Genomic DNA, 26,544 nt, shown 5'->3' on the forward strand with positions numbered 1-26,544 from the left:
GTATTGCTTTGTATTTGTGTTGTTTTTACTGTATGGTATGTACTCCATGCATTTGGATTCCCAGTTGGAGGTCTATACAAGTTTCTGGGTGGGATAATTGGAGAAAGTTTAATTAAAAAAAATAAAAAGTTGAGTTAACTTTAAAAAATTAAGGCAACCAGCTGCAAAGCTTTTTTGAGTTTACTGAACTTCAGGACCCTCAGTAGTTGTGCTTACTCATTTCTTTGAGTTGGACTGGTTGTTAGGTGAACTTACTGAGGCAGGTTTAATTAACTTAATAAAATAAGTTTAGTGAACTTTAAAAAATGATTTGGCACAACTCCGACCACTGAAGTTGAGTAAACTCAAAAATGCTTTGCAGCTGGTTGCCTTATTTTTTTTTTTTTTTTTAAGTTAACTCAACTTTTTCTTTTTTACAGTGTTGTAAAGCATTATCTATTGTGAAGGGTCATTTTATTATGGTTGTTGTAGCGCAGTGCTGGAATTTGTTTTAAAGGAAGTACTGTCTATTAATAGGTATAGCTGCAGTGACATCCTCAGCTAGTCAGCTTAAGATCTTTTCTAAACTTCCTATCTCAATTACGATATTATCATAGACATTATATATCGCACACACCTACAGGTATAACTCAATTAAGGTTTTAACAGCCCTGCTAAAAAAAAAAAAAAATCCTAAACTAGCATACGATCGTGCTGGTTTTAGTTGGTGTCCCAACCTGGTCAGGTTGGTCTGTTTGCTGGTATAAGAATTTTTGGTAACGCTTTAGATTACAGCCCAGAAAGTACTGCGTAATTACAACAAATTTACAGCATATCTTTAAATAATTATAGTGTACCTATAAAGTAAGTACATGTAAGTATAGGGGAACAATATGTAAAGTTTTGGGAATAAAGGGGTAACAACCAGGAAAATAACAAATTATTTATACTGTAAGTATTTTAGAACTAAGGGGTACTTATACTATTATGATAGACAACAATCTTACATTTGGGAGCAATTTAGTGAGAACATACACTGATTAAGTTGTTTCAAGGCAAGTAGAAAGAACTATTGCAATCTTTTTTAATACATGGGGAAACATGCTTTTGTTTCATGTAGTTACAGGGTAAATATGACATTACGGGCCGTAAATTAAAGTGGTGCTTGTTACACTCTTGTTTCATGTAGTTACAGGGTAAGTAATTAAAAAAAACCTCAAACAATCTGTTATCACTCTGAAACCTTTATTTGAAAAACAACTTATTTCAAAACAGATTTAAAGATGCAACACTTCTTATTCGTTTCTCTTGCTTGGCTTCCTCCTCTTCTTTTTCTTTCTTTCCACTGATGAATCTTAAGAGGGAATCCCATGTCATTTGTATTAAAAGAAATTTCTGGGTGTACTGTATTTTCTTTTAATACAGAATAGCAATGGGATTCCTTCTTAAGATTCATCAGTTGAGAAACAAGAGGAGGACGAAGCCAAGCAAGAGAAACAACAACATCAACAACAACCAAAAAAGGACAAAACGCGTTACTTTCTGTCAGGATTTTAGAATTTGAAATGAAAAGTTGATTTAAAAAAAAAAAAAAAAGTGTTGTAGACCTGTTCTTAATTAAGTTGTTTTTCAAATGTTTCATAGTCGGTGATATCAGATTGTTTGCGTTTTTTTATTTTTTTTTATTTTTTTTATTACTTACCCTGTAACTACATGAAATAAGAGTGTAACAAGCACCACTTTAATTTACGGCCCGCAATGTCATACTTACCCTGTAACTACATGAAACAAAAGTATATTTCCCCGTGTATTAAAAAAGATTGCAATAGTTCTTTCTACTTGCCTTGAAACAACTTAATCAGTGTATGTTCTCACTAAATTGCTCCCAAACGTAAGACTGTGTAACGATTAGTCCAGACTGAAGGCGAGATGATGAACCCAAGTGCAGTTTATTGTATCAGAGTGAACAAACAAACCAAGCAACCAGTTGATATGAACATGAGCCATGAGCAGACTTGACCTTGAACAGACTTGACCATAAGACTCACCGACAGCAGGGTTACAATAACAATACACGACAAAGTAACATGGGGAATACAATGGCTTTAAATACAATAACTTAGAGAACACATGACTAAGACAACAAATGGGGAAGTGACACAAGGAACAAGGGAACCAATGACAGAACAGAACTCAGAAACACATGACCATAAACAACCAATGAGAATATGACACAGACTAAGGGAGAACATGAGGAGCAAGGGAAGCATGACACAACCAAGCAACATAAATCAAACTACAAAATAAAGGACAAGAAAACATGAACATGAAAACTAGAACATGAGCAAAACCCAAAACTAGACATTACAGAATCCCCCCCTCTAAGGGCGGCTCCCGACGCCCAACATAAACCAAAATAGGACAGTCCAGGAGGGTGGTGGAGCGGAGGCGGTCTTGGGGGAGGGATGGAGGGCCAGGCCCGTGCAGGGGGACAGGACATGGCAATGGTGGGCCTTGGTCAAGGATCAGAGGTGGACCAGGGCCGTGGAGCGTGGGTGGACCTGGGCCATGGAGCGTGGGCGGACCTTGGCCGTGCAGCGTGGGCGGACTTGGTCCGTAGAGCGTAGGCGGACTTGGACCATGGAGCAGTGGTGGGCCTGGATCATGGTGCAGTGACAGACATGGGTCGTGGTGCAGTGGCAGGCTGTGGAGCATTGGCGGACCTGGACCATGGAGCAGTGGTGGGCCAAGCTCCGCATCTGCTGGAGCTTGGTACCCATAGTCCCCCCCCAAAAAAATATTTAGGGGAAACTTGGGTAGACATGACGTGAGAGGGCTCTGGCGTGGCAGCCGTGGCGTGACGAGGCTCTGGCGTGGCTGCAATGGCGTGACAATGCTCGGGCATGGCAGCCATCTTGGCTGTGGGCTCAGGCGTGGCAGCCATCTTGGCTGAGGGCTCAGGCGTGGCAGCCATCTTGGCTGAGGGCTCAGGCATGGCAGCCATCTCAAGATGCTGGTCAGGGGCTGGAGCACCCTCTGGACGCTGGTCAGGGACTGGAGTCCCCTCTGGACGCTGGTCAGGGACTGGAGTCCCCTCTGGATGCTGGTCAGGGGCTGGAGTCCCCTCTGGACGCTGGTCAGGGGCTGGAGTCCATGTTTGTGCCGCCCACACACATAAAAAGGCTGTGGCCATAATGGTCAGTGCTGCATTCTCTGGAGACTCTGGAATGGCAGCCATCTTGGGGCGAGACTCTGGAGTGGCGGCTATCTTGGGGCGAGACTCTGGAGTGGCGGCCATCTTGGGGCGAGACTCTGGAGCGGCGGCCATCTTGGGGCGAGACTCTGGAGCGGCGGCCATCTTGGGGCGAGACTCTGGAGCGGCGGCCATCTTGGGGCGAGACTCTGGAGCGGCGGCCATCTTGGGGCGAGACTCTGGAGCGGCGGCCATCTTGGAACATGGCTCTGGAATGGCAGCAATCTTGGGACATGGCTCTGGAATGGCAGCCATCTTGGGACATGGTTCTGGAATGGCAGCCATCTTGGGACATGGCTCTGGAATGGCAGCCATCTTGGGACATGGCTCTGGAATGGCAGCCATCTTGGGACATGGCTCTGGAATGGTGTGAACAGGCCTTGGCGTGGCAGTCTGTGGTTGAGCAGGCATGGCGTGAGCAGTCTGTGGCCGGACAGACGTGACATGAACAGTCCGTGGCTGGGCTGGCATGACGTGAACAGTCTGTGGCGTGGAAGACATCACATGAACAGGCACTGACCTTGCTTGCTTGGAGTGAACAGGAGCAGACTTGACCTTGAGCAGACTTGACCATAAGACTCACCAACAGCAGGGTTACAATAACAATACACGACAAAGTAACATGGGGAAGACAATGGCTTTAAATACAAGAACTTAGAGAACACATAACTAAGACAACCAATGTGTTTTGGGCTCAAGGAACAAGGGAACCAATGACAGAACGGAACACTGAAACACATGACCATAAACAACCAATGAGAACATGACACACAGACTAAGGGAGAACATGAGGAGCAAGGGAAGCATGACACAACCAAGCAACATAAATCAAACTACAAAATAAAAGACAAGAAAACATGAACATGAAAACTAGAACATGAACAAAACTCAAAACTAGACATTACAGACTGTTGTCTATCATAATAGTATAAGTACCCCTTAGTTCTAAAATATTTACAGTATAAATAATTTGTTATTTTCCTGGTTGTTAGCCCTTTATTCCCAAGACTTTACATATTGTTTCCCTATACTTACACATACTTACTTTAAGGGTACACTATAATTATCGAAAGTTACGCTGTAAATTCATTGTAATTATGCAGTACTTTCCGGGCTGTAATCTAAAGCGTTACCGATTTTTTTTTTTTTTTTGTTTGTTGCGTTTCATTCTGTGAGATCAGCTTAAACCAGTTAAGTCCAGCAAAGCAGCATATGCTGGTTTTTAAAGGACATTGAAAGATATAATAATATAACGTATAATACTAATAACGTAATCTAGCCAATTGATTATACACAATCACAATGAATATTTAAAAGCCCACAATTTTTTAAGCAAGTCAATGTTTGTAAAACCTGTTGACCTTTTCCTTAACATCTGTTAGCAGTAAGGATGCCAAATAGCCAAAAGTAATGCTAACATAGACCTAAATTTAGTTGATAAACACATATTGATTGTGTCAGATAGATTGTGTCAAGGACGCTTCATAACCGCCTTCTGTTGATAAGCTTGGCACAAGGTATGCAAATATTAAAGTGACTGTTAGTAAACCCGGGCCTACGGTACATCAGCTTTCTTCAGGGTACAACGTGGAAGAGTGAACTTGTGTGCGCTGCTGTACACTTTGACCTTGAGCTGATTACGTAACAAACCTGCCAACACGAACTACAAAAGATCAATTTGCTAAAGGATAGGAAGTTTAGATTAAACTCAGCATATAATGTCTTCAATATTTAATTCATTATGATTGACATAAAGATCAGTCTTATGATAACATTATGTCATAATTCAGATTAGTATCATTAGTCTCATAGGTGATGTGCAATAGCTGAATATGTATTAAATCACAATTCTGAAGAAGCAGGATACTGATGTCAGAGATGTTATGCAATTCAGTAAGGAATAAATGAGAGTGGTTAATTTTTGCCTTTTTCAGTGAACCTGATGACAGCCAGCAGACAGATGCTGTTTGCCAGTGTAAATAATACATCTGAATTAGCTGTTTGCTTGTGAGCTGGATAGCCTTATCTTTTTATAGGGCTGGAGTTGTTTGTGCAAAACAATAAAGGGGAAATGTCTGTCACGATATTGTGGGTTATTATTAATCATGCTGGAACTTGTATATTGCATGTAAACATGGCTTTTAGGCTATAGGCATTTGGATGAAGTATCATTAATTGGTAGAAAACGCATATAAAATGTGTAATTGAAAAGTAAAGTAGTTCATTGTTTTATATTATCTTAACTGCTTCATAAAGATTATCTCAAGGTCACTGTAATTTAGGGTAATGCTTCAGATATGGAGTTCAGATATGGAAATAAATCATCTAGAAGCAAAGTTTCTGCTGTAGCTGAAGGCTGGCAGTTTTTACAGAGTGTTTAATGGATTTACTCGCCTCACTTTTTCAATACCTAAAGAGACAGAGAAATCATTTAACATGCAAATGAGACTGAAGCGCTCTGTGTGAAGTAGAATGGGGTTGCAAAAAGGGATTTAAATGTTTGAGGAGAAAAATCAGCCTCATCTGGCACAGACTATATTGTCCTTTTGTTTTCGCGTGCCATAGCCATGTACTGTAACAATGAAACGGAAACAAGTGTTTAAATTAGAATGCCTGAAGACAAAGTTTTAATAACAATAGTGGGTTATAAAATGGCAAAGAATATCAATCATTTGGATAATGTTATGCTGACTATTACAGTTCATATAGTCTGTTATTAAAGAAAACCCTCTGCCTTGTCGTTTGTCTTGGGGATGGTAAGATTTTTAACTTATTTTTGAAATATTTTAATACCATGAAATATTACAGTTTAAAATAACTGTTTTCTATTTTAATATATTTTAAAATGTATACTTTATTCCTGTGATAACAAAGCTGGATTTCCAGTTTCTTCCAGATCCTTCAGAAATCATTCTAATTTGTGGATTTTGTGCTCAAGTAACATTTATCAATGTTGAAAACTGTTGTTCTACTTGTGATACATTTTTTACAGGATTCTTTGATGAAAATAGATTAAAATAGAAATCTTTTGTAATTATACATGTTTTTCATGTCACTTTTCAAGTTAATCCACCCTTGATGAATAAAAGTATTAATTCTTAAAAAATGTTAATCTTAAAGATTTTGGAACATTGGTGTATATTTTTCACACGGAGTGATTTGTCATCTGACCTTACAATGTTTTGATCATGCCAACTAACTAACACCTCTTCCAGGAGCAACCTAGTTTTCCCAGGAGGTCTCCCATCCAGGTACTGACCAGGCTCAACCCTGCTTAGCTTCAGTGGACAACCAGTCTTGGATTACAGGTGATATGTTTGTGGCCATAGTCTATCCATATGCAGGCTATTTATATATATACAGTATCTCACAGAAGTGAGTACACCCCTCACATTTTTGTAAATATTTTATTATATCTTTTCATGTGACGACACTGAAGAAATGACACTTTGCTACAATGTAAAGTAGTGAGTGTACAGCTTGTATAACAGTGTAAATTTGCTGTCCCCTCAAAATAACTCAACACACAGCCATTAATGTCTAAACCTCTGGCCACAAAAGTGAGTACACCCCTAAGTGAAAATGTCCAAATTGGGCACAAAGTGTCAATGTTTTGTGTGTATATATATATATATATATATATATATATATATTTAATTCCTTTATTTAACCAGGGGAAGTCAAATTGAGAGTATAGTCTTTTTTTCAAATGATCCCTGGCCAAGAAGGCAGCACTTAAGAAATGTATCAGCACCCCATAAACCATACTACAACACCTAACAAAGACAAAAGTTAAATACAACAATAAACAAAATATGACACAATAACATAACCAGGACAGAACAGCTGCCTTGTCATTTAGCAGATGCTTTCATCGAAAGTGATTTGCAGTACACTAATTACAGTGACAGGCCCCCTGCAGCAACCTGAGGTTAGGAGCACACACACACACACACACACACTATATTACATATAAACATTGACTAAACAAGTAGTTTTATAAAGAATATGCATCTAATTGTATCTCACATATGCAGTCCAGAGGGAAAGTTATCATTTGAATGTACAGAATGTGCAGTCACATTTCTCTACAGTATAGCTCATGTATTTTGTGTACTCATACGGATGTGCTTTTTCTAATGAAAAGGAAAGGTTATAATGTATTGTGGTACTGTAAAGTTTTAGCAGAGTGTTTTATCTCTAATAGTGGAAGTTGGTGAAGCAAGACATAACTGACTTAACATGCATCTTTCACTATTCCGTGAAGTGACAACAGAATTGATTGGTGAAAGCAACAGGATTACACAATATACGCGAGCTCAAACAAGTTGCTATCAAAAAAAGGGGGGGAAAAGTAATCTCTTGCAAAGCCAGTCAAATAAAGGTCAGAACAATGGTTTTATGTCTGTTTCTTTAAACATCAGACTTTGTTGTTTGTTAAAAGTAATAAACTGAAAAAGTATTTTTAATAAGGATAAGATGGACCTTAGTTGAATATCTTTTATGTCCTAGTTTTGTTTCTGCTGCTGAGTCACCAGCACTTCCAGAAACACTGCTGGTTCATTCCCAGAACATGTTACCATTTGTGCTTTAAGCTTGGTGAAAGTTGTTTTCTTATCACTAATAAAGCACTACAATATGAACTGACAGCAATATTAAAGGATTAGTTCACTTTAAAATGAAAATTACTCCAAGCTTTACTCACCCTCAAGCCATCCTGTATATGACTTTCTTCTTTCAGATGAACACAATCAGAGTTATATATCCTGACACATCCAAGCTTTATAAGTTACAAAGTAAAATATCTAGCTTCTGCCAGCCCACCTTCCGTATTCAACTTACGAAGAAAGTGTAAAACTCTCGCAGTTCAAAACGCTTACACTATGTCCTACGCCTTCTGTATTCAACTTACGAAAAAAACGTAACTGACACGATGGAAGTTAGATATTTTACTTTATAACTTGTTAAATATGGATATTTTTCTTACTCAAACGCATCGCTTCGCTTCAAAAGGCCTTTATTATTTGTAGTCCTATTTAGGCACTTGTTAGCAACTGCCTTTTACAAGACAAGTAAAAACTTTAAAAGTTATTACTGATGTATTCTATGTTGTAGAATAAAACGTGAAAATATCATGAGCTTGTGTTTAGACCTTATTTCAAAAATTTAACCAAAAACCAATTCAAAAACACCCATTGACTTCAGGACGATGGAACCAAAAGTGCTAAAATGATAACTCATTTCCTGGTTTTGGCCTACAAAAATACATCATCCCTGCACCTACTGCGTTTTCAATTATGGCACTTACGGTTTGGGGAACTTCCATTCAAAAAGACTGAAACGAATCATTTCAAATCATAAGGCTGCCCTACAAATAAAGCTTATCTGTCAGTCCGCTTATGTGTCAAAATGACGTAAATCAATTTGAAATAGTGTCATGCAATGCTGAAGTTATTGAACATTTTTGATTAAAGGCACAATATGTAAAGTTTCGCCGCTAGAGGTCGCCTATTCAAAACAGAGGCGTAGCTTGATGATGCCAAGATTGAGCGTGGAATCATGGGAGATCTTCACCTCACAGCCGGTGGAAAAGAAACTAACACGACTCGGGCAGAAATCATGTTCATGGATGAGATTATTAACATTACTGTAGTATGAAGCAGAGCAGGGCTGAGTGCTGTGGGAGTGGAACGAGGCTGCTGGAGCGACTGCTAATGAGAATATTGCTCTGAGTATTCGCTCGGCGGCTACTATGAGACACTTGTTGCACACTGCAGTAAGCTAGATCGATATTAGAATATCATATTAATAAATGCTGGATGGCTTGTGTTGCTAAATGACATGCAATTAATTTTAAAACATATTGTATGATGGAGAAAATGCTGTATTACTGTTACTAAAAATAAAGATGCATGTTGTGTTAGCCACTTTACAAAATTCTCTGAGGCATGGTAAAAACATGGTACTTGGGGAAAATCAAGAAGACAAGATTCAAACAATAAGACTAAACGTGTTGAGCTATAAAACAATGATTAGTTTTCTGTCTATAAATGTATCCAAACAGTTGTTGCCTTGTCTAATAAAACATATTAACGCGTCTTGAAAACATATTAACGCGGTGTTAATATGTTGGAAAAGCAGGTATGATGTCATTGATAGTCGACGCATGAACACGGTCAGTGTCCTGGTTAAAATTGCTTATTTCTCTGGATTTAGGAATCCATTATTGGAAACATCTGGGATAATGTAAGTACACAAGTCGACAAAATATATAACATGTACTTTTTCTAGTGGTTTTTGGATATTTTAATCAAAAAATCTTACATATTGTGCCTTTAAGGCAACGTATGTTACAAAATATATAGATATATATATTACTACAGTGATATTTAACCCGTCCGTTATTGCTGTGGAAAGAACCACGCTTTTGGGGTTATTCATGGTCTGTTGAAAGTACCTTGTTGATGCTTTTACACTTTTAAATGTTCGATGGTTGAAGGGTGAGTAGAATAATGCCATCTCATTGTACCCAGTAAAAAAAAACCCGAATTGTTGAGTTCATAGAGCGAGCCTTTCACTGATTGTTTACAGCTTAACGGAAGTTACACCCATAATTCGCGCAAAGCGGCATGGAATAAGATGGATAAAAAATAATAAACAAGAAACTATTTGTCCAAGAATCCTAAAAAAACCCCCATCAAAAATCACGATTCACACACACAAAGCAGTATAACCATATTCAACACTGATAGTAATAAGAAATGTTTCCTGAAATCAGCACATTAGAATGATTTCTGAAGACTGGAGTAATGATGCTGAAATTGCCATCACAGGAATAAATTACCTTTGAAAATATATTAAAATATAAAACTAATATTGCCCACAACACCTTGTGTTACAGAAAGGTATGGTGTCATGATGATCATAATACATACTGAAAAATACTTTTCAATTTCAGTATGTGGTTTTTGTAATTAGTGGAAAGTAGCCCTTGTGAATCAAGATTCAGCCTTTTTAACTTGTAAGCTTGGCAGGTTTGGCTTCTCACTGTTTTAACGTTTATCCGCATTTCAGCATTTCTTCAGTTAACAGTTAACGCATTAATATTTGTGTGTTGATTGTGAGACTTTTCAGAGAGAAGCAAAGCCTCGTATTGATATTTTATATTATAGCAGTAATCAAAGGAAATTACAAGATAATTGTGGTTAAAAATGAAAGGGAACGCATAAATTTGTCCTTGGACACTTTATTATAAACTGTTTTTGGACATTGAGCAAGTAAAGGGTGTGGTTTCAGGGGGGAGGATTTCTGTCTTTCGGTCTTTGTTTTGGATGAAGTGATAAGGATCAGTACAGGGTAACATTAGTCACCTATTGCACCATCTGGTCGCTCCACATTCATTGTTACCTTAGTAAATCAAATTGTTGCTCACAGAGACAATTTACCTGTCAAAAACAGGTTTACCTGGAAAATGAATCATCATTTAATGAAAAAAACAAAAAACAAAACATGAATAATATTAGCATTTATCTGTTATAACAAGCAGTGAGATTCTTTGTACTCACACCATAGATCACAATATTGGCCCGCTGCTATTCTGACTTTGGCCACGAGATGGCAATATTTTGCCATCACTGAAAATGAACTCCATGACAACGAAGTATAGTTTTCAAAAACAGCGAGGTGTTCGAAATACGGGTAGTCAATTAATCTGTCTTAGCTTCAAGTGAGACTCCTATACAAAGTCCATTAAGGCTGGACATTGTCCAAATAGGGATTTAGGTCAAGAGGAAGTTCCTTTCTGTTTATGGAACCTAACTTTGACCTTGCTTTACCTCAAACTACAACTAATAAAACACGATCAGCTGTTCATAATTGTTTTATTATTTGTACTTTCCAGACTCTTTTAAGAAGTCTAAATAATGAACCTACTATTTCAGGTCTGTTAATTTGAGTAACTAACAGTGAAAGACAGAAAAAAAAAAAAAAAAATTACATGATATTGTCAGGAGAGATACAACTTGAGAAAATACTGACTCCTCTCATTATCCCCTTCAGTATGCATTAGGTTGAGTATGTAGTATGCAGCAGTAATGTTATATACAGTCGTTTTTGGAAACATTGACATAAATAGGACAAAATTCAGAACATATATTCAGTTGTTCAATTAGTTACTGTTGTTTCTATGCATAATGGATACTTTATGAATACACTTTGTTCAGGAAAACTGATTTAAAAGACACTAAAGAACCATTTAGAGTGAGATCAATATGTAAACTCAGTCTATTGCAGCTGTATGGCAGGATAGGAATGTGCTCTTGACATTGGGAGGTTTATTTTTGCTGTGTTCATGGTTGGAAAATGGATTGTTGTTATTACATTCTGTATCAACAGCACTGTGACCCAGTTATGAGATATGAGTGAGGAAGAGAATTAGTGTTCATTATACATAAACTTAAGCCTGACCTTTCTCTGCGGAAAGGAATTATGAGGTTATAAATGTTTCAAATAATATTCAATACAAATATTTTGCCCTGAATTCCTCGTAATGAAACACTCGTGACACTCGCTGATTAATTACTGCACAAAAATGCAGGTTTGCCTTTATTTATTTTCAAACACAATAAAAACTAAATAAGAATTATTCACATTGTTGCCTGGATCAATTCTGTCAAAACAAATTAACAGAAAAACATCCCTGGAACTCTAACATAATTACTCAAAAAACACCTACAGTTATTTTTTTTTCCTTCATAAATAGGCGCAAACAAGTACCATAAAAAGATCTCATATAGACACAGTGTAGAGGAATAGTAAATGATCAGCCATATGCCAGGGTTATACAGCAACTCTCCAATCTGCCACTGTTTCTTCTAATTAACACCATATAAGCATCTGACAGTTTCATACACATAGTTTGGATGAAATTAATCAATATGCCAGAAGTGATACAAAAGAAGTATTTTGTGTAATACAAAATAAACTTTTCTTTAGTATTTTCCTTAATGAATCATTTCATGCCACCTCGCTGGTTGATGCCATCAACCTTTACCTTATTAAACTTGGGAAAAGAATACTTCTTTAGCCTCTTTTGTCGGTCCAATCAATGGCGACATCCGATGCCAAGAAACTACCCCTCTTGGCTAATTATCCTTTTTCGAGTTTTAAACGAACTGGTGTGGTCCAATTCAAAATCACATTGTTACTAGAAAAAAAGTTGAATTCTTATACTCTAGGAGTAACACAGATTCTATTTACAACTTGAAACGAGGGCTGCTTGAAACAACCCGTCCGGCCGTTCATAACGTTCCTATGAGCGACTGTTTTATACTTACAACAGAACTCTGTTTCTAAGGCAGTTGACTAAAAAAGATCATTACAGAGAGGAAGAATGATACGACGAGAAAGAGTGTGGAAAAGAGTGGGGCGAAAGCAGGAGTCATATCATCCGCATTTTTTTTCATTCTTTTTTTTTTTCAGATTGTGATTTTTTCCTCTTTGTACAAAAAAAGAAGTTCTGTTTTGGTTTTCGTTCCGCTGTTTGTCAGTGAGAGCTTGGAGTCTCTGACACGCAGCGCTAAGTGCTTAGAAACTGATGGATTGACAACCTTCCTGCGAGGCAAATTGACCTACGCGACGTCTTAAAAACCGTGAACAATCTCCAATAAAACACACGTCTACAGGGGGTTTCCATACACGGCCTCTTAATAGGTACGCAACGAGGACGCGGAACAATAGTAGGGCGTAAAAAGTCAATATCATTAGAGAAGTGATTGCATTTAAACAAATTTTAGCATTCAATTTACATGTTCATGCTTTCGATGATTTAAACTCTATTTTAAAGATCCAAAAGGTCTGAATGTCAGAAGCTAGAAGGAAATTGCAAAGCCACCACGATAGGGTGCACTAAAGTGTGAGCCATGAGAAAGAAAACATTCAAACGTTGTTTTGCTGATGCGTGGTTTGTGTCTAGTCTAAAGTAAGGCCTGAACAATCAGGCCCTGAATAGCTGTACTGGGATGAGGAACTGCCTTGGTCCTGTGAGCGTGAAGGAGCGTGAGGCTGAACATGTTGATCAGGTCAGGTACAGGGCTTTGTCCCTCTGCAGAGCTCTGCAACGGCAAATATGAACAAGTCAAAATGGCTGTCATAGAAATTTGCTTATTTTCCTGAATGATTGTGATTGATCGTGCTAGAGTCCACTCACCCGTTGCCGCAGTAGTCAGGGGTCCAGTCCAGGCCCTGGGTCGGTCCGTTCCTGCAGCCGGTACGGTAGTCCATTGAAGGGGACAGGCCAGGTCCGGCGGAGGATGTGACATTTACCATGCTCTGATACTCTGCCTGAAGGGGGAAACCCTGAGAACACAATAAATAAAAAACAGAACACAATAGCAGATTACATATTAGATCTTACACGCAGTGCAGAGGTATGAGAAGCAAACTGGATCTGTTATATAATAATAATTATTTATATGCCAGAATAAATGATTTCAGCACAATATGTCGTGCTGTTATTTTTGTATGGAAAACACGAAAGTAGACATTTTTAAAGAATGGTTACGCAGCTTTTTGCCATATAAGAGCAGCTCGTAGTGACCAGGGACTGTTCAGAAGTTGTTTTGAAGACATACAATGGCTTTGTGTGGGGAATTGAAGTTTAAGTTTGTAAAAATAAAAATCCAAAATTTCCAAAAAAAAACAAAAAAAAAACATTTTTTTTTGGATCAGTCATGTTGTTGTTGGCAAATCATATGCTACTGGTAAGATTTTCTAAATGTTTTTTTCCCAGACTGCATCAATTTGATAAAAAATACAGTAAAATAGTAGTAATATTGTGAAATATTATTACAATTTAAAATAAGTGTTTTCTATTTGAATATATTTTAAAATATAATTTATTTCTGTGATGGCAAAGCAGAATTTTCAGCATCATTACTCCAGTCTTCAGTGTCACATGATCCTTCTGATTTGCTGCTCAAGAAATATTTCTTATCATAACCAATGTTGAAAAGAGTTGAGCTGTTTGATGTTTTGTAGAAACCGTGATACAGTTTTTGTTCAGGATTCTTTGATAAATATGAAGTTTAAAAGAACAGCATTTATTTGAAATATATATTTTTATCTTTACTGTCACTTTTGATTAATGCAATGCGTATTTGCTCAATAAAAGTATTAAATTGTTTTTAAAGAAAAACATCTTACTGACCCCCACATTTTATTTATTTATTCAGAATGCTCAACTAGCCTTCCTGTTTTTCTGAGAAAAACTCAAGCAAAGCACAAAACTGCTCGTCCAAGTGTAATTCCAGCAAACATCCTACACGATCTGAAGTGGACATGATGACAGTGTAATGCAAGCAGCCTCAAATGAGCATTAATGAGGAACTGCATTCGGTGGTCGACGAGACCGGTGGGGGTAGACAAAAAATAAACGAAGCAGATATTCTAATTTGAAGACTTCTTCTCTGTTCTTAGTCTAGGAAAGACTGCATGTGAAAAGGAAGTTAATCTCAGTGGTACACAAGAGAATCTGCCTGAAAGAGCAAGACAGCAGGTGGCTGCGTTTTTTTCCCCCTCCAGAGATTCTACCTATTCATGAATTGTTCCTCAAATTCTTCTCCTTCATTCGATCACAAAGGCTCCATCTGCCCCTTTGTGTCCCTCCCCCCCCCAACACCGCCCCACCTCCCCCCAGCCCGCCTCGGCTCACCGAAAAAGTTGAACCGCGCGTTTTTGTTTGCTCTCCACAAATATGCAAAAATGAACGAGGATTATTACTCCCCTTTGGATTTAAAAACTCTCCCATAAAGGCAGGATCTGCGGAACAGGCTTAAGAACTCCCCAAACGGAGGAGAGAAAAGCCAAGTTTAAGCATTCGTACTCTCCTCCAAAAGATTGACAGAGCTATACAAGGAGCCCTGTGGTAATCTAAAATTGGACTTCAGACAAATTCACACTATAATCTGCATGAAAATTAGACACTTTTTTTGCCTTATGACGATGATCATCCACAGCAATAGTTAATTTTCCTGCTGAGGACTGATAAAAAAGAAGCACATGAAATTCAATCAACTAGTTGCTCTTTTAAATACAACGTTTCCCAGAATTCCCAGCGGGCACAGGAAGAGAAACTTACAACAATATGCCTTTCATATTCAAATGTGGATGGCGAACTTTTTCGCGGCAACAGTCTGAATTAGAAATATGTTTTTTGGTTTTCTATCAAAAAATTGATTCCTATCAAAACACACTAAGAAAACAATTCAAACGTGAACAGCTCATCACTCAATATCGGCGCGGCGCATCCCTCTGTGAAAGATCAAACCGCTGTCATTGGATAGCGTGTCACCTGTTCTCCTGACCACCTGATTCATCTCTCTTTATGAAGCTAATCCCTGTTTACCCCAAGACAATGTGATTCTCCGCCCTCTCCTTCTCTCCAGCACCAGTCAGTCCTGCCTCCCAGCTGATGCTCATCTCTTAAAGAGCTTCCAGGCACAAGGGTGCTATTCATTAGGACCTCATTACAACCTCATCTCAATCCCACTGAAGTTCCAGCACAACTCAGGGCTATTAAGACATGAAACGAATCAACACAGAACTCTAAACGCAGTTCTCGCCGTCACCACGAGTGTTTAAGGAGATTCAGGATTCAAACCTCTCCTTAACCACCTCTGTTTGAGATCTCTATTAGGGGAATGAGGGTTTAATTAGCACTGATGCTAATAATGAGGCTGGGTGTTAACGTAGGGCTGCAGTTGAAACACCCTCTTCTTCCTCACACGTTAAAACAGGAGAGGCAATAAACACAGTGAATGTTATTTCAAAAGAGGTCGTTTTCTCTTTAATTAGATTTTTTTTGGTTTCTGTCTGAATGGGTAGAGCCTTTATTTGCTTTCTCTGCTTTGCTGTTGTCTACGTCCTCAAAAAACAGCCTTCTCCTCCTATACACTTTAGCAGAGAACTAATTTCATTTCCTTCAGCCCAGTCTGAAAAACTGTTTTCATCAGATAGCTGAGGCGTTTTGTCTTCCACACTGATGTATTCATCAATCTCAATGTGAGTTTTTTTGTGCAACCTTAAGTCACATCCAAATCCTAATGCATCTGTTTATTACAGAGAGAAAATTGAAAATCTGTCTGTGTGATACGCTGGGATTTTTTTGCACGGTGTGGACATAAAACAAGCTGGCAGATATTAATGGTTCTTCTCTTGACCTCATTCGCCGGTGCGAGAGATAGGCTGAAGGGGCCGGAAATGATGAAAAATGAAACGGTGCAGCATCTGCTGCATAAACAGCACTTCCTCCACTCTCACATTCATACACACACATATACGCTCCACTATCTGTTCCACGATAATGTATAATGGAAATTGGAGAAGTATCAGACAAGGCGGGTTCTTGAAGAGGTTTATGGAAAATAGATTGGCGGAGAAGCAAATCCTTTAATTGGCCCGGCCTGGTGTCTGTTGTGCCTCTTTTTAGTATTGCCTTAAAAACAGTGAAAAGGCTGCTAATGTCTTTCTTGGTTAAGTCAACTTGAAATAGAATTCACAACCCATTTCACTTCCTAAATGTGACGGATTTCGCAAAAGAAGAAGAAAAATGTAGGGAGGGTCTTGATTCTATCCATTGGGAACTGACTGGATGGTGAGAGGTGGTTAGAGGTGGTCACATCCAAATCCTAATGAATCGTTCGCATTAAGTCCAAGACAACATTTTAAAAAGTACATTTTAGTCAATTTAGATTCAATTAAATTAAGTCAATTTCATGCTGACTTTAAATTTGTTTGAAAGTATTTATTAAATATTTAGGTTTTTTGATTTAGGGACTAGTGGTTAACTATTATGGCAACAAAAATGTTATATATGTACAGTCATAAAAAGCTATTCAATTTAAATTTGTAATTGAATACATTTTAAAATGTAATTTATTCCTGTGATGGCAAAGCTGAATTTTCAGCATCTATAGTGTCACATGATCCTTCAGAAATCATTCTAATATGTTGATTGGGTGTTCATGTAACATTTATTATCAATGTTGAAAACAGTTGAGCTGCTTAATATTATTAATATTTGGAAGCAGTCATACTTTTTGTTACGATTCTTTGATGAATAGAAAGTTCAAAAGAACATATTTATTTAAATAGACATCTTTTGTTACATTATAATTGTCTTTACTGTCACTTTTGATCACTTTAATGTGTATTTGCTGAAGAAAAGTCGCCAAATCTTTGAACAGTAGTGAACTTATTTTAAATGTACAATGTTTACTCATAATTTAAAAGTATCTAAAAAGAAAAATGACTCATTACTCATTGCCAAAACTATCAGTAGATGATGTCTCACCTGGGCCATGGATGGGGAGTGCAGTGGCAGCGGGTGGCTGCTGAGCTGCTGCTGTTGCTGGTGGAGATTGAGGTGCTGGTGTAAGGGGGGGCTGATCTGCAGTGGAGGGGGGGATGAGCCCGCCATGCTGCCCATGCTCATAGGCGCGCTGGGCCGGGATGTGCCACCTCGGGCTAGGCCTGGCTGCATCTGGGGCAGATGGGGACTGAGTCCTGGCTGCTGGTGGTACGGAGGAGCCATGTAGAGACCTGGGTGAGACTGGCCTGCCCCAGAGAAAACTGGTGGCTTGGGCCCGAGCATCTGAGAGGCCTGTGATGCCTTCACATCGCCTGGGTCATTGTAACTCTAGAGAAAGTAATGGAAATATTTTAGCTGTTGGTTGCATCAATGTTAAAGAGGCTTCTTTTTTTAAACAATTTTATTTTTAAGCATTTATTATGCTTTTAAATGCTTGATGAATTAAATGTTGCTTTAAAATATGTATATACCGTATATGCTTTAAATGTAAAGTGCTTAACAAATTTATTAGAACACCACCCAATGTAAAGTTTGTGCCACAACTGCCCTAAACTAACAGTATTGGTGATTACCAAAATCATTTTTTATGTTTCTGTAATGGTTAATCCACACCAGTATGTGTAAGCTCTTTAGTCACAGTAGTGTTTCTAAAGGCTAAAATATAATTATTGTTGGGATTTTAATGGATTCAAAGATAGATCGCACAAAAGTTTCATCAAAAGCAAGTTGTTGGGAACAACTAGACACTATTTGGAAGTCAATAACAACAGAGACTGTGGAAATGTACATAAAACAATGCCAGCAAGAATGTAAGCTGTTATCAAGGCCAAAGGAGGCCATACAAAATAAAAAATCCCTTTTGTTTGGTTATTATGTGTGAATAAAGACTATTTAGTTGTTTCAGTTTGTTATTTGCCTAATAAATGACACTATTTTTTTTTTTTTAGTTTTAAACAATATATTGTGTTTTCTCTTTATTATGACAGATGGTCTAATAAATTTGTTAAGAACTGTATGTATAAATCTAAATTTTATATCAATTTTAAATATATTTATAAATACTTTATATGTATATTTCAAAATATATAAAATCTATACATTGTATGAATGTATAGATTTATCAATTTTATAAAAAAATATATTTATATATTTTAATATTGGATTTCTCTCTGTAATCTGCTCAGTCTTACTTACAGTCTAATATTTCCATTCAGGTTGTATGCCTTAAATGTTGCTACATTTATTAAATAATATTGGATTTCTTGCGAGCTACGACAGTGTGAGTTTTTTTTAAGCTCTCTTCATAATATTTCCATTCAGGTTTTCATTTATTTCATTTACTACTCAAGCTCTCAAAAACATCTGCCATCAAGAACATCTCGAAATGTCCCTTCTCAAACGTCATGATTTTAAAGCACGTATGTATGCATATCGATAGCCCAGAGTCATTTACCTGAGACACGAGGCTCGCTCTGTACGCAGCCAGCTGTTTGAGGTACTCCTTCTTTGCGGTTTCTGTTTTTTTCTTGTACACCTGCCATGATAAAACAAACAAACAAAGAAAAAATATATTAAGAGGCCAAAGCTGTTCTTCATGTTCCTGTGCACAATTATTCTTAGAAATGGGATCTAATGGCAGTCCATTTATGAGCCATAATGCGTAATTGTTGTTGGAGCGCTGAAATGGTGCTTGAGTGCAGCCCACTTTATCCATCGCTTGTTCTTCTGCCTTTATGGACTGTCCATATTTCCCCTTTCAGTTGGGGCATATGTGTAATTATTTGCCCATCAATACATCTGTGCTGTTATTACCTCAACCAATAGACCTCTACTAAAAAGACAAGAGCAAAAGAGAGCGATAGAGAAAGACAAAAACAGCAGAGAGACGTGATGTTCTTTTATCAGGCAAACATCCTCTCCTGAGGAAAAGTACTTTTAAGTGTTTTCATCAGCTTCACCGGCTGAGTGTTTTACATAGTAAAAAGAGCGCGAATCAGCGACAACAAAAAAAATAAAAGAGTTATTTAGCTTTTTATGACTGTAGATGCTGTCTGGTGGCTTCGGTGAGAGAAATGTGTACTTTCAGTTGTGTTTATTCTGAAATCAGAAGCAACTCTGGAAATCATGTCATTCTTCAAAACCTAAATTCACACCTTAGAAAAGAGTCTAGATGTTAACATAAGCGCTAATCCTTTTCATCGTCACTGCTTTCAATCTTAAAAGAAACCTTGATGAGGGTATTAAACATTTACAAGGGTATTTACTGTACTACATAAGGTGCAACATTACACTTTGATTTGTTTTAACGCACAGCAAATAAAAAGTAATTGTTATTTGACTGCATGATCTGCATGATTCACCCAAAATATTTACTAAAATGTATTTGAAATACATTTATTTTGTGCTAAGTATATTACAAATACATTTACATATTTTTGTTCTAAATAAAAATACTCTGCAATTGTACTTTTGGTATACTAAACTGGTATACTTAAAGTCTGCTTAATTGGAACAACTAACTTTGCACTTAATTATAACTAATTTTATACTTAAGTATATATTCAATATGTGCTGAAGTGGAACAATTGTAAGTCTACTTTAGGTATACTTTAAACATGCATTTAAGGATTGATATTATATAAAGATCATATAATCCTTATTAATAGTGATATTAAAACACTTTTAAGGCATAATATTAAGAAATGTGCATTGTGCAATAAAGAAATATTCCAAATAAAGTTGAATTCTAATTTTATATCAGTAAGTCTTAAGTGATGTGTCACTAAGTATGTTAATGGATTTAAAGTATACTTAGTATGAAATAAATATATTTTAAATTGTATTTTTGGGATGAACTATCCATTTTATTAGGACAGATTTTTAATTAGTTTCTTGTAATATTTCAAGTAGAACAAGAGGAATTATTCATTTTAAATAGTCTTAAGTGACTTGAGAATCAACCAGGGCAGCGTTTCCCAAAAGCATAAAATAAAATAAAATAAAAAATAAATAAAATAAAAAATGCTGAAACCTATAATGCTGTTGTGAACTATGCTGTAAATAGCAATTTGGTGATTAAATCAAAACTCAACATTGTAGACTGTATTCCTGTTAAATATGTACCAAAACTCGATAAAGCGATTACAGACCCCAAAAAAACATTTGTCTGTTATGTTCGAATGAAAAAGAAAACATCACACATATTGAACTGTTTTCACACCTGACTTTAAGACTTCCCCTACATGCACAACCGCCCTGATGTTAGACCACAACACCACTGTGGAGACAATGTTATTCTGTGATTGCACGAGGGGAAATCAGCAAATGTTCTGACCAACATGTGCGTCACCACATCTGCTGTCATAACAAATCGTTATGCGGACATACTATTGTATACATTATAGAAAATAACTTAGATAATAAACAAAACATGTGCTGTGTATATAGAAGCACAGAGTAATCTAATGCCTGCTGCATTACCTCAGTCTTTATGAGTCAACCACAAGATCGCAGCAAGATAAAGCAACTTTCACGTTTGCACACAAGCAAGGTTTATTAAAGAGAGAAAGTCACCTGTTTTTGTTCCTCGCCGAGACCGTCCCACATGGAGGCCACTATTTTGGAAACCTCTCCAAATGTGGCATTAGGATTTTGGCCTTTGATAGCTGCCTGTGTGTCTCTGAAGAACAGGGCATAGGCTGACACTGGCTTCTGAGGCTCGTTGGGGTCTTTCTTTTTCTTTTTCTTGGGGGTTTTGGGCTTCTTGGCCATGTCTGTGGCTGCTCTCTTCTCTGCCCCATTCATCTGAAAGGAGAGGAGCTCATTATAGTAAACAATAGATATCCAATTAGATTAAGCCATACTAACAGCTTTATGAATGAATCATCTTCCTAAAGCTAGTTAGTGAGCCTTGTCACTAGAGCCTGGAGCTATTTTTTAAATTTTAATGACTTCCGTTTATTAGTCGTATATACTGGGTTCCCACGCATTTTTACCAATGAATTTCCATGACGTTTGCAGTTGTTTGTCATCACTGAATGTATAAAGTATACTTTAAAATTATTTTTATAAAAAATTCACCGACAAAGAGCTAATTAAATATTAATTTTAGAACTTAGCATGACTAGAAAAATACATTTTTGCTATAGGGCATTGTGATTATTACACAATCGTCTGTTCACAGTTATTAACCTATTCATTGATTATTGTACACTTCAAAGGCCAATCATATATGTGACCCTGGACCACAAAACCAGTCATAAGTCACACGGGTATATTTGTAGAAATAGCCAACAATACATTTTATGGGTCAAAATTATTGATTTTTCTTTTATGCCAAAAATCATTAGGATATTAAGTAAAGATCATGTTCCATGAAGATATTTTGTAAATTTCCTATCGTGAATATATCAAAAATTTTTTTTTTTGAGTGGATATGCGTTTCTAAGGACTTCATTTGGACAACTTTAAAGGCGATTTTCTCAATATTTTGATTTTTTTGCACCCTCAGATTCCAGATTTTCAAATAGTTTAATCTCGGCCAAATATTGTCCTATCCTAACAAACCATACATCAATGGAAAGCTTATTTATTCAGCTTTTAGATGTTCAATTTAAAAAAATGTACCCTTATGACTGGTTTTGTGGTCCAGGGTCATATATGCCTATCCAAATAAGGGAATTTTATTTGCATGTATAAATACCATAAATGCATATTTCACTTAGAAATAGTACTTTTTGAATTAAAAATTACAGGTTAAATATTTTAGTTTATATTTATTTTATTTAAAATATCAGGCCTATGTCTTTCATTTCTGTGCAATATATGTTCATTAAAAAGCCTTAAAATAAATCATACATCTTTATGTTTTCAAGTTCAGTGTGACTAAATGATTTCTTAAGTTTACACTGTAATACTGTAACTGTTTAATAAACTAAACAGACATTTAATTTAATTTAATTACTTGAATGACAATTAATCACCAACCAAAGCTTCATACTTGTAACAGTCCTAACTATATACATTTCCCTGATATTTTAAGTTGATATTAATAAGTGACTGAAATATCAGATTTGATCTTGATATGATTTGATCTGGAAACCACAATTTTAAAATCTCATGAAATGTTTAGGTTTTCCATGACTGTGAGACTTTATATAAATACGAGTAGCTTGTAATTGTGATGGGGTATGTTTCTTGACTTTTTTTAAGCTGAACTGTGTCTTCTGTGTTAGGAAACAAAACAAAAATATCTTGGCAGAGCACATAAACGGCCACACTTTCCAGAGGATCAGTATTGATGTGGAGTTTTGGAGAAAATGTGCTGTATTTGGGCTGTGAAGAACAGACTTGAGGCAGATCAGTGTCTTAGCAAATCTATGTTTAAGGAAACATGGCAGTACAACTTGCTGAAAGGTCAGCAGTGACTCATTCCTTTTAATACACTGTACTTTGCCACAGTGCATAAAATAGTACCTGGCCGTGTCTGTGTGTGTAAGGATATGTGTGTGAGGAAGATAAGCTTTTATATTCATGAGATCATAGAATGGGTAAAGCTCCTTCTCTCACCTTGGCAGCATCATCTGCATCGTCCTCATGCACAGAGCTGGAGGGGGAGGGTGTGGCTGACTTGCTCTCTGGTGGAGATGGGGATCCATGGGTGCCATTGTTGCCATTCAGACCCAACTGAGTGTTGAGTTGTGACTGGTTGATTGTGGTCAGCTGACCTTGAGGAACCATTCCAGGTTGGACCCTGGGTCTAAGCGTATCCACCTGAGGGTGGCCACCGTAACGCGAGTCTGAGTTGACCATTTGCTGCATCTGGAAGATGAAAATAAAACTTTATTTTAAACACAAATCCTCAGATTTCAAAATTAATCTTTCGAATAACTAAACAAAACACAAGTGAATCTAAATCAACAGCATTTGTAGTGTGATGTTGATTACCACAAAAATAATTTTGACTTGAATCCCTTGTTTTCTTTTAAAAAAACGGCAAAAATGGAGGTTGCAGTGAGGCACTTTGCATTAACTTGTACTGAACCTGAAATATTACTTTAAAAACTTCAAGTTAAAGTCACTACTTAATATTATTACTTGTTAAATTAAATTATTATTACTTGTTAAAACTAAGCTCACAAAAAGGTCTACCTATACATACGAGGATAATCCTAATGTTAACTAGCACTAATGTCTCCATCCATGCCTTATGACTTATATTTTCACCTTCCTGCTGCTGTGAATGCTAGGCTGTATCAGGGTGTATAAAACATTGCTTTTGTACACTGTATCTGGGGGATAAATCACTTCCGACAAGGACAAGCCCTGTAGTGGTAGTCTGTCACCTGATACTGTCTGAAGCAACAGGTGACCTGAAATGTACCCCACGCCCACCATTGTGTGCAGCACAATACCCCCGACAGGTGGAGCTTTGGGGTTAGAGGCCACGGGCATTTCTCTGAAGGACAGGTGACTCTGTGTCTACCTCCCCACATAAACACTTCAGACACATGGAACCTTCAATACACAAAACATAATGAAATTACCTTCTAATACAGTCGAAGAGAGCCTTTGAGAGCACTGAATAATGCTAATTCAAAGATTTCACACATATTTCATACTGTCAGACATTGACAGTAACATAGGGAAATGTACTGTATTATAATTAAAAATGCACTACATGTGTTGTAAAACAATGCATTTTTGAGCGGGGCTTGTCCATGCAAAATTTACTAATGATATCAAGGTGTTCTGGGTGGATTTTAAATTTAAGTAATTTAAATGAAATTATATATATATATATATATATATATATATATATATATATATATATATATATATATACAGTATATAGTACTGTGCAAAAGTCTTAGGCCACCATTAGATTAGATGTTTTAGCAATGGTATATGACCATATATAATTATTTCTCAGTCTCTTTATTAGAATATAACCAGAAAATGCAGGAAATTTGTATGCAGTATTAAAAAACAGGAAACAAAAAATCAGAAAAAAAGGCTTCTATAGGCTGAAAGTGGCAAGTATATAGTGACCTCCCCTTACATTTGAGCAATAGCAGGAACCGGCTCTCTTAAACCTAAATGAGAAACTGGAAGAAGTCCAGGTCACACAAAATACAAATTTTTGCTTAAAGAAGCCATTTTGTTCTGATTTTTTTTTTTTTTTTTTTTTTTTTTACATATTTCCTGTATTTTGTGTATTTGTACCTGTATTCCTGTATTTGTATCTTAATAAAGAATATGGATGGTCATTAAAACATTTATAAAACAACAGAGCTGGTGGTGGCCTAAGACTTTTGCACAGTACTGTAAAAGTATATATATATATGACCCTGGACCACAAAACCAGTCATAAGGGTAAATTTTTTGAAATTGAGTTTTATACATCATATGAAAGCTGAAATAAGCTTTCCATTGATATATGGTTTGTTAGGATAGGACAATATTTGGCCAAGATACAACTATTTGAAAATCTGGAATCTCAGGGTGCAAAAAAATATTGAAATAATATTGAGAAAATCGCCTTTAAAGTTGTCCAAATGAAGTCCTTAGCAAAGCATATCCACTCACAAAAATACATTTTTGATATATTTACTGTGGGAAATTTACAAAATATCTTCATGGAACATGATCTTTACTTAATATCCTAATGATTTTTGGCATAAAAGAAAAATCGATAATTTTGACCCATACAATGAATTGTTGGCTATTGCTAGAAATATACCCGTGTGACTTATGACTGGTTTTGTGGTCCAGGGTCACGCATATATATAATTTTTAGCCAACAATGGCACTTTCATGTGTTCAACTTGATTAGAATAATCATTAGAATACATGAAAGTGTTTTTATGTCATGGAACATCTGAAAAACTGTCTATTAATTTACGAGAATTCAGCATGTATCCAAACGCAATTGATTTAGATGCAAAGGACTAATGACGTGACATTACACAGCAATCGGAGGAAAACCTCCAATCCGTACGGTTTTAGCGGTTAACTGACTAATCATAAACTGACACTGGTGAAAATGTCAAGTTCTCATGAAACGGCTGGGAAAAAAAAAAAAAAAAAAAAAAAAAAAAAAAAATCGCAGTGGAAACCTGTTCAACTTTTCAGGGGGTTTAACCATTACATTGTAAATGGACAGGAGAAAGTTTCATTTTTCAGCGAAACGCGTTCACCTTCATACACACCTCATTAATACGCTCCGTGTTTTCAGTATTTTACCTCTTCCCACTCGATTTCTTGTGAAACATCTGTATTTTCTTGAGGGGGACTTTTTTCTGCTAGTTAACCAGACAATACCCACCTCATGTGGGGTAACAAGATAATGTGGTCAGTTTTGGGTAGAAAACAGACTTCAACTTGAAAACCACGCATGCTATTAAAAGGTCACCTTTCTTTTTCTTGGTAAAACAAAACTTAAGAGCCAGGACAAGCTTTCTAACAGTAACTAAGAGTGAAAAATTGTTTAATCATTCTGCAATAACTAGTAAAATTTCCCAATGAGAAAAAAACTTTATGGCAAGAGGATCAACACGACTGCGGAAAAAACCTCAAAACGCATTTGTCAGAGTGAGGTTGTGATGGTATTTATCATCTGAGCTCACCATTAATCTCCACTACACAGAGGACAAAGGCTTGCCAGGGATGAATAGAGGTCACGTGACGAGGTCACAGACAAAAGCCCTAAAGGTTGCCTGTTCTGCACTTTTTAAGTTTTAAATAACAAATGGCTGCCTGGGCTGGCTGTTTTTTCATCAGATCCACTGACCCGTGCTGCAAGGGAGGTCATACTCATTTGATATCAATTTCCTTTAAATCACAGGGCAAATTGTAATCACACGTACAGTAGGAGACTATTTGCATGCTTATCTTCCTATAGTGCGCGACAGAGACGTATGAAAGGGACGAGCGAACCCCAGCT

General features: G+C 36.8%; 1 protein-coding gene across 6 annotated transcripts in view; it reads right to left on the reverse strand.

The window, feature by feature from the left end:
- Nucleotides 1-11,802: 11,802 nt before the first annotated feature.
- LOC127495817 (thymocyte selection-associated high mobility group box protein TOX-like) overlaps nt 11,803-26,544 on the reverse strand; it is a 65,024-nt gene continuing 50,282 nt past the window's right edge. For all 6 annotated transcript variants that reach the window (XM_051863151.1, XM_051863149.1, XM_051863148.1 and 3 more), the window contains 6 exons: nt 23,169-23,420; nt 21,174-21,404; nt 19,054-19,134; nt 17,583-17,927; nt 13,440-13,588; nt 11,803-13,344 (listed from right to left, as the gene is read on the reverse strand). In XM_051863151.1, the coding sequence (XP_051719111.1) occupies nt 13,308-13,344; nt 13,440-13,588; nt 17,583-17,927; nt 19,054-19,134; nt 21,174-21,404; nt 23,169-23,420 (1,095 nt within the window). In that variant the 3' untranslated portion in view covers nt 11,803-13,307. The remainder of the gene's footprint in view (nt 13,345-13,439; nt 13,589-17,582; nt 17,928-19,053; nt 19,135-21,173; nt 21,405-23,168; nt 23,421-26,544) is intronic.

The sequence above is a fragment of the Ctenopharyngodon idella genome, chromosome 15, assembly GCF_019924925.1.
Source record: "Ctenopharyngodon idella isolate HZGC_01 chromosome 15, HZGC01, whole genome shotgun sequence".
NCBI lineage: Eukaryota > Metazoa > Chordata > Actinopteri > Cypriniformes > Xenocyprididae > Ctenopharyngodon > Ctenopharyngodon idella.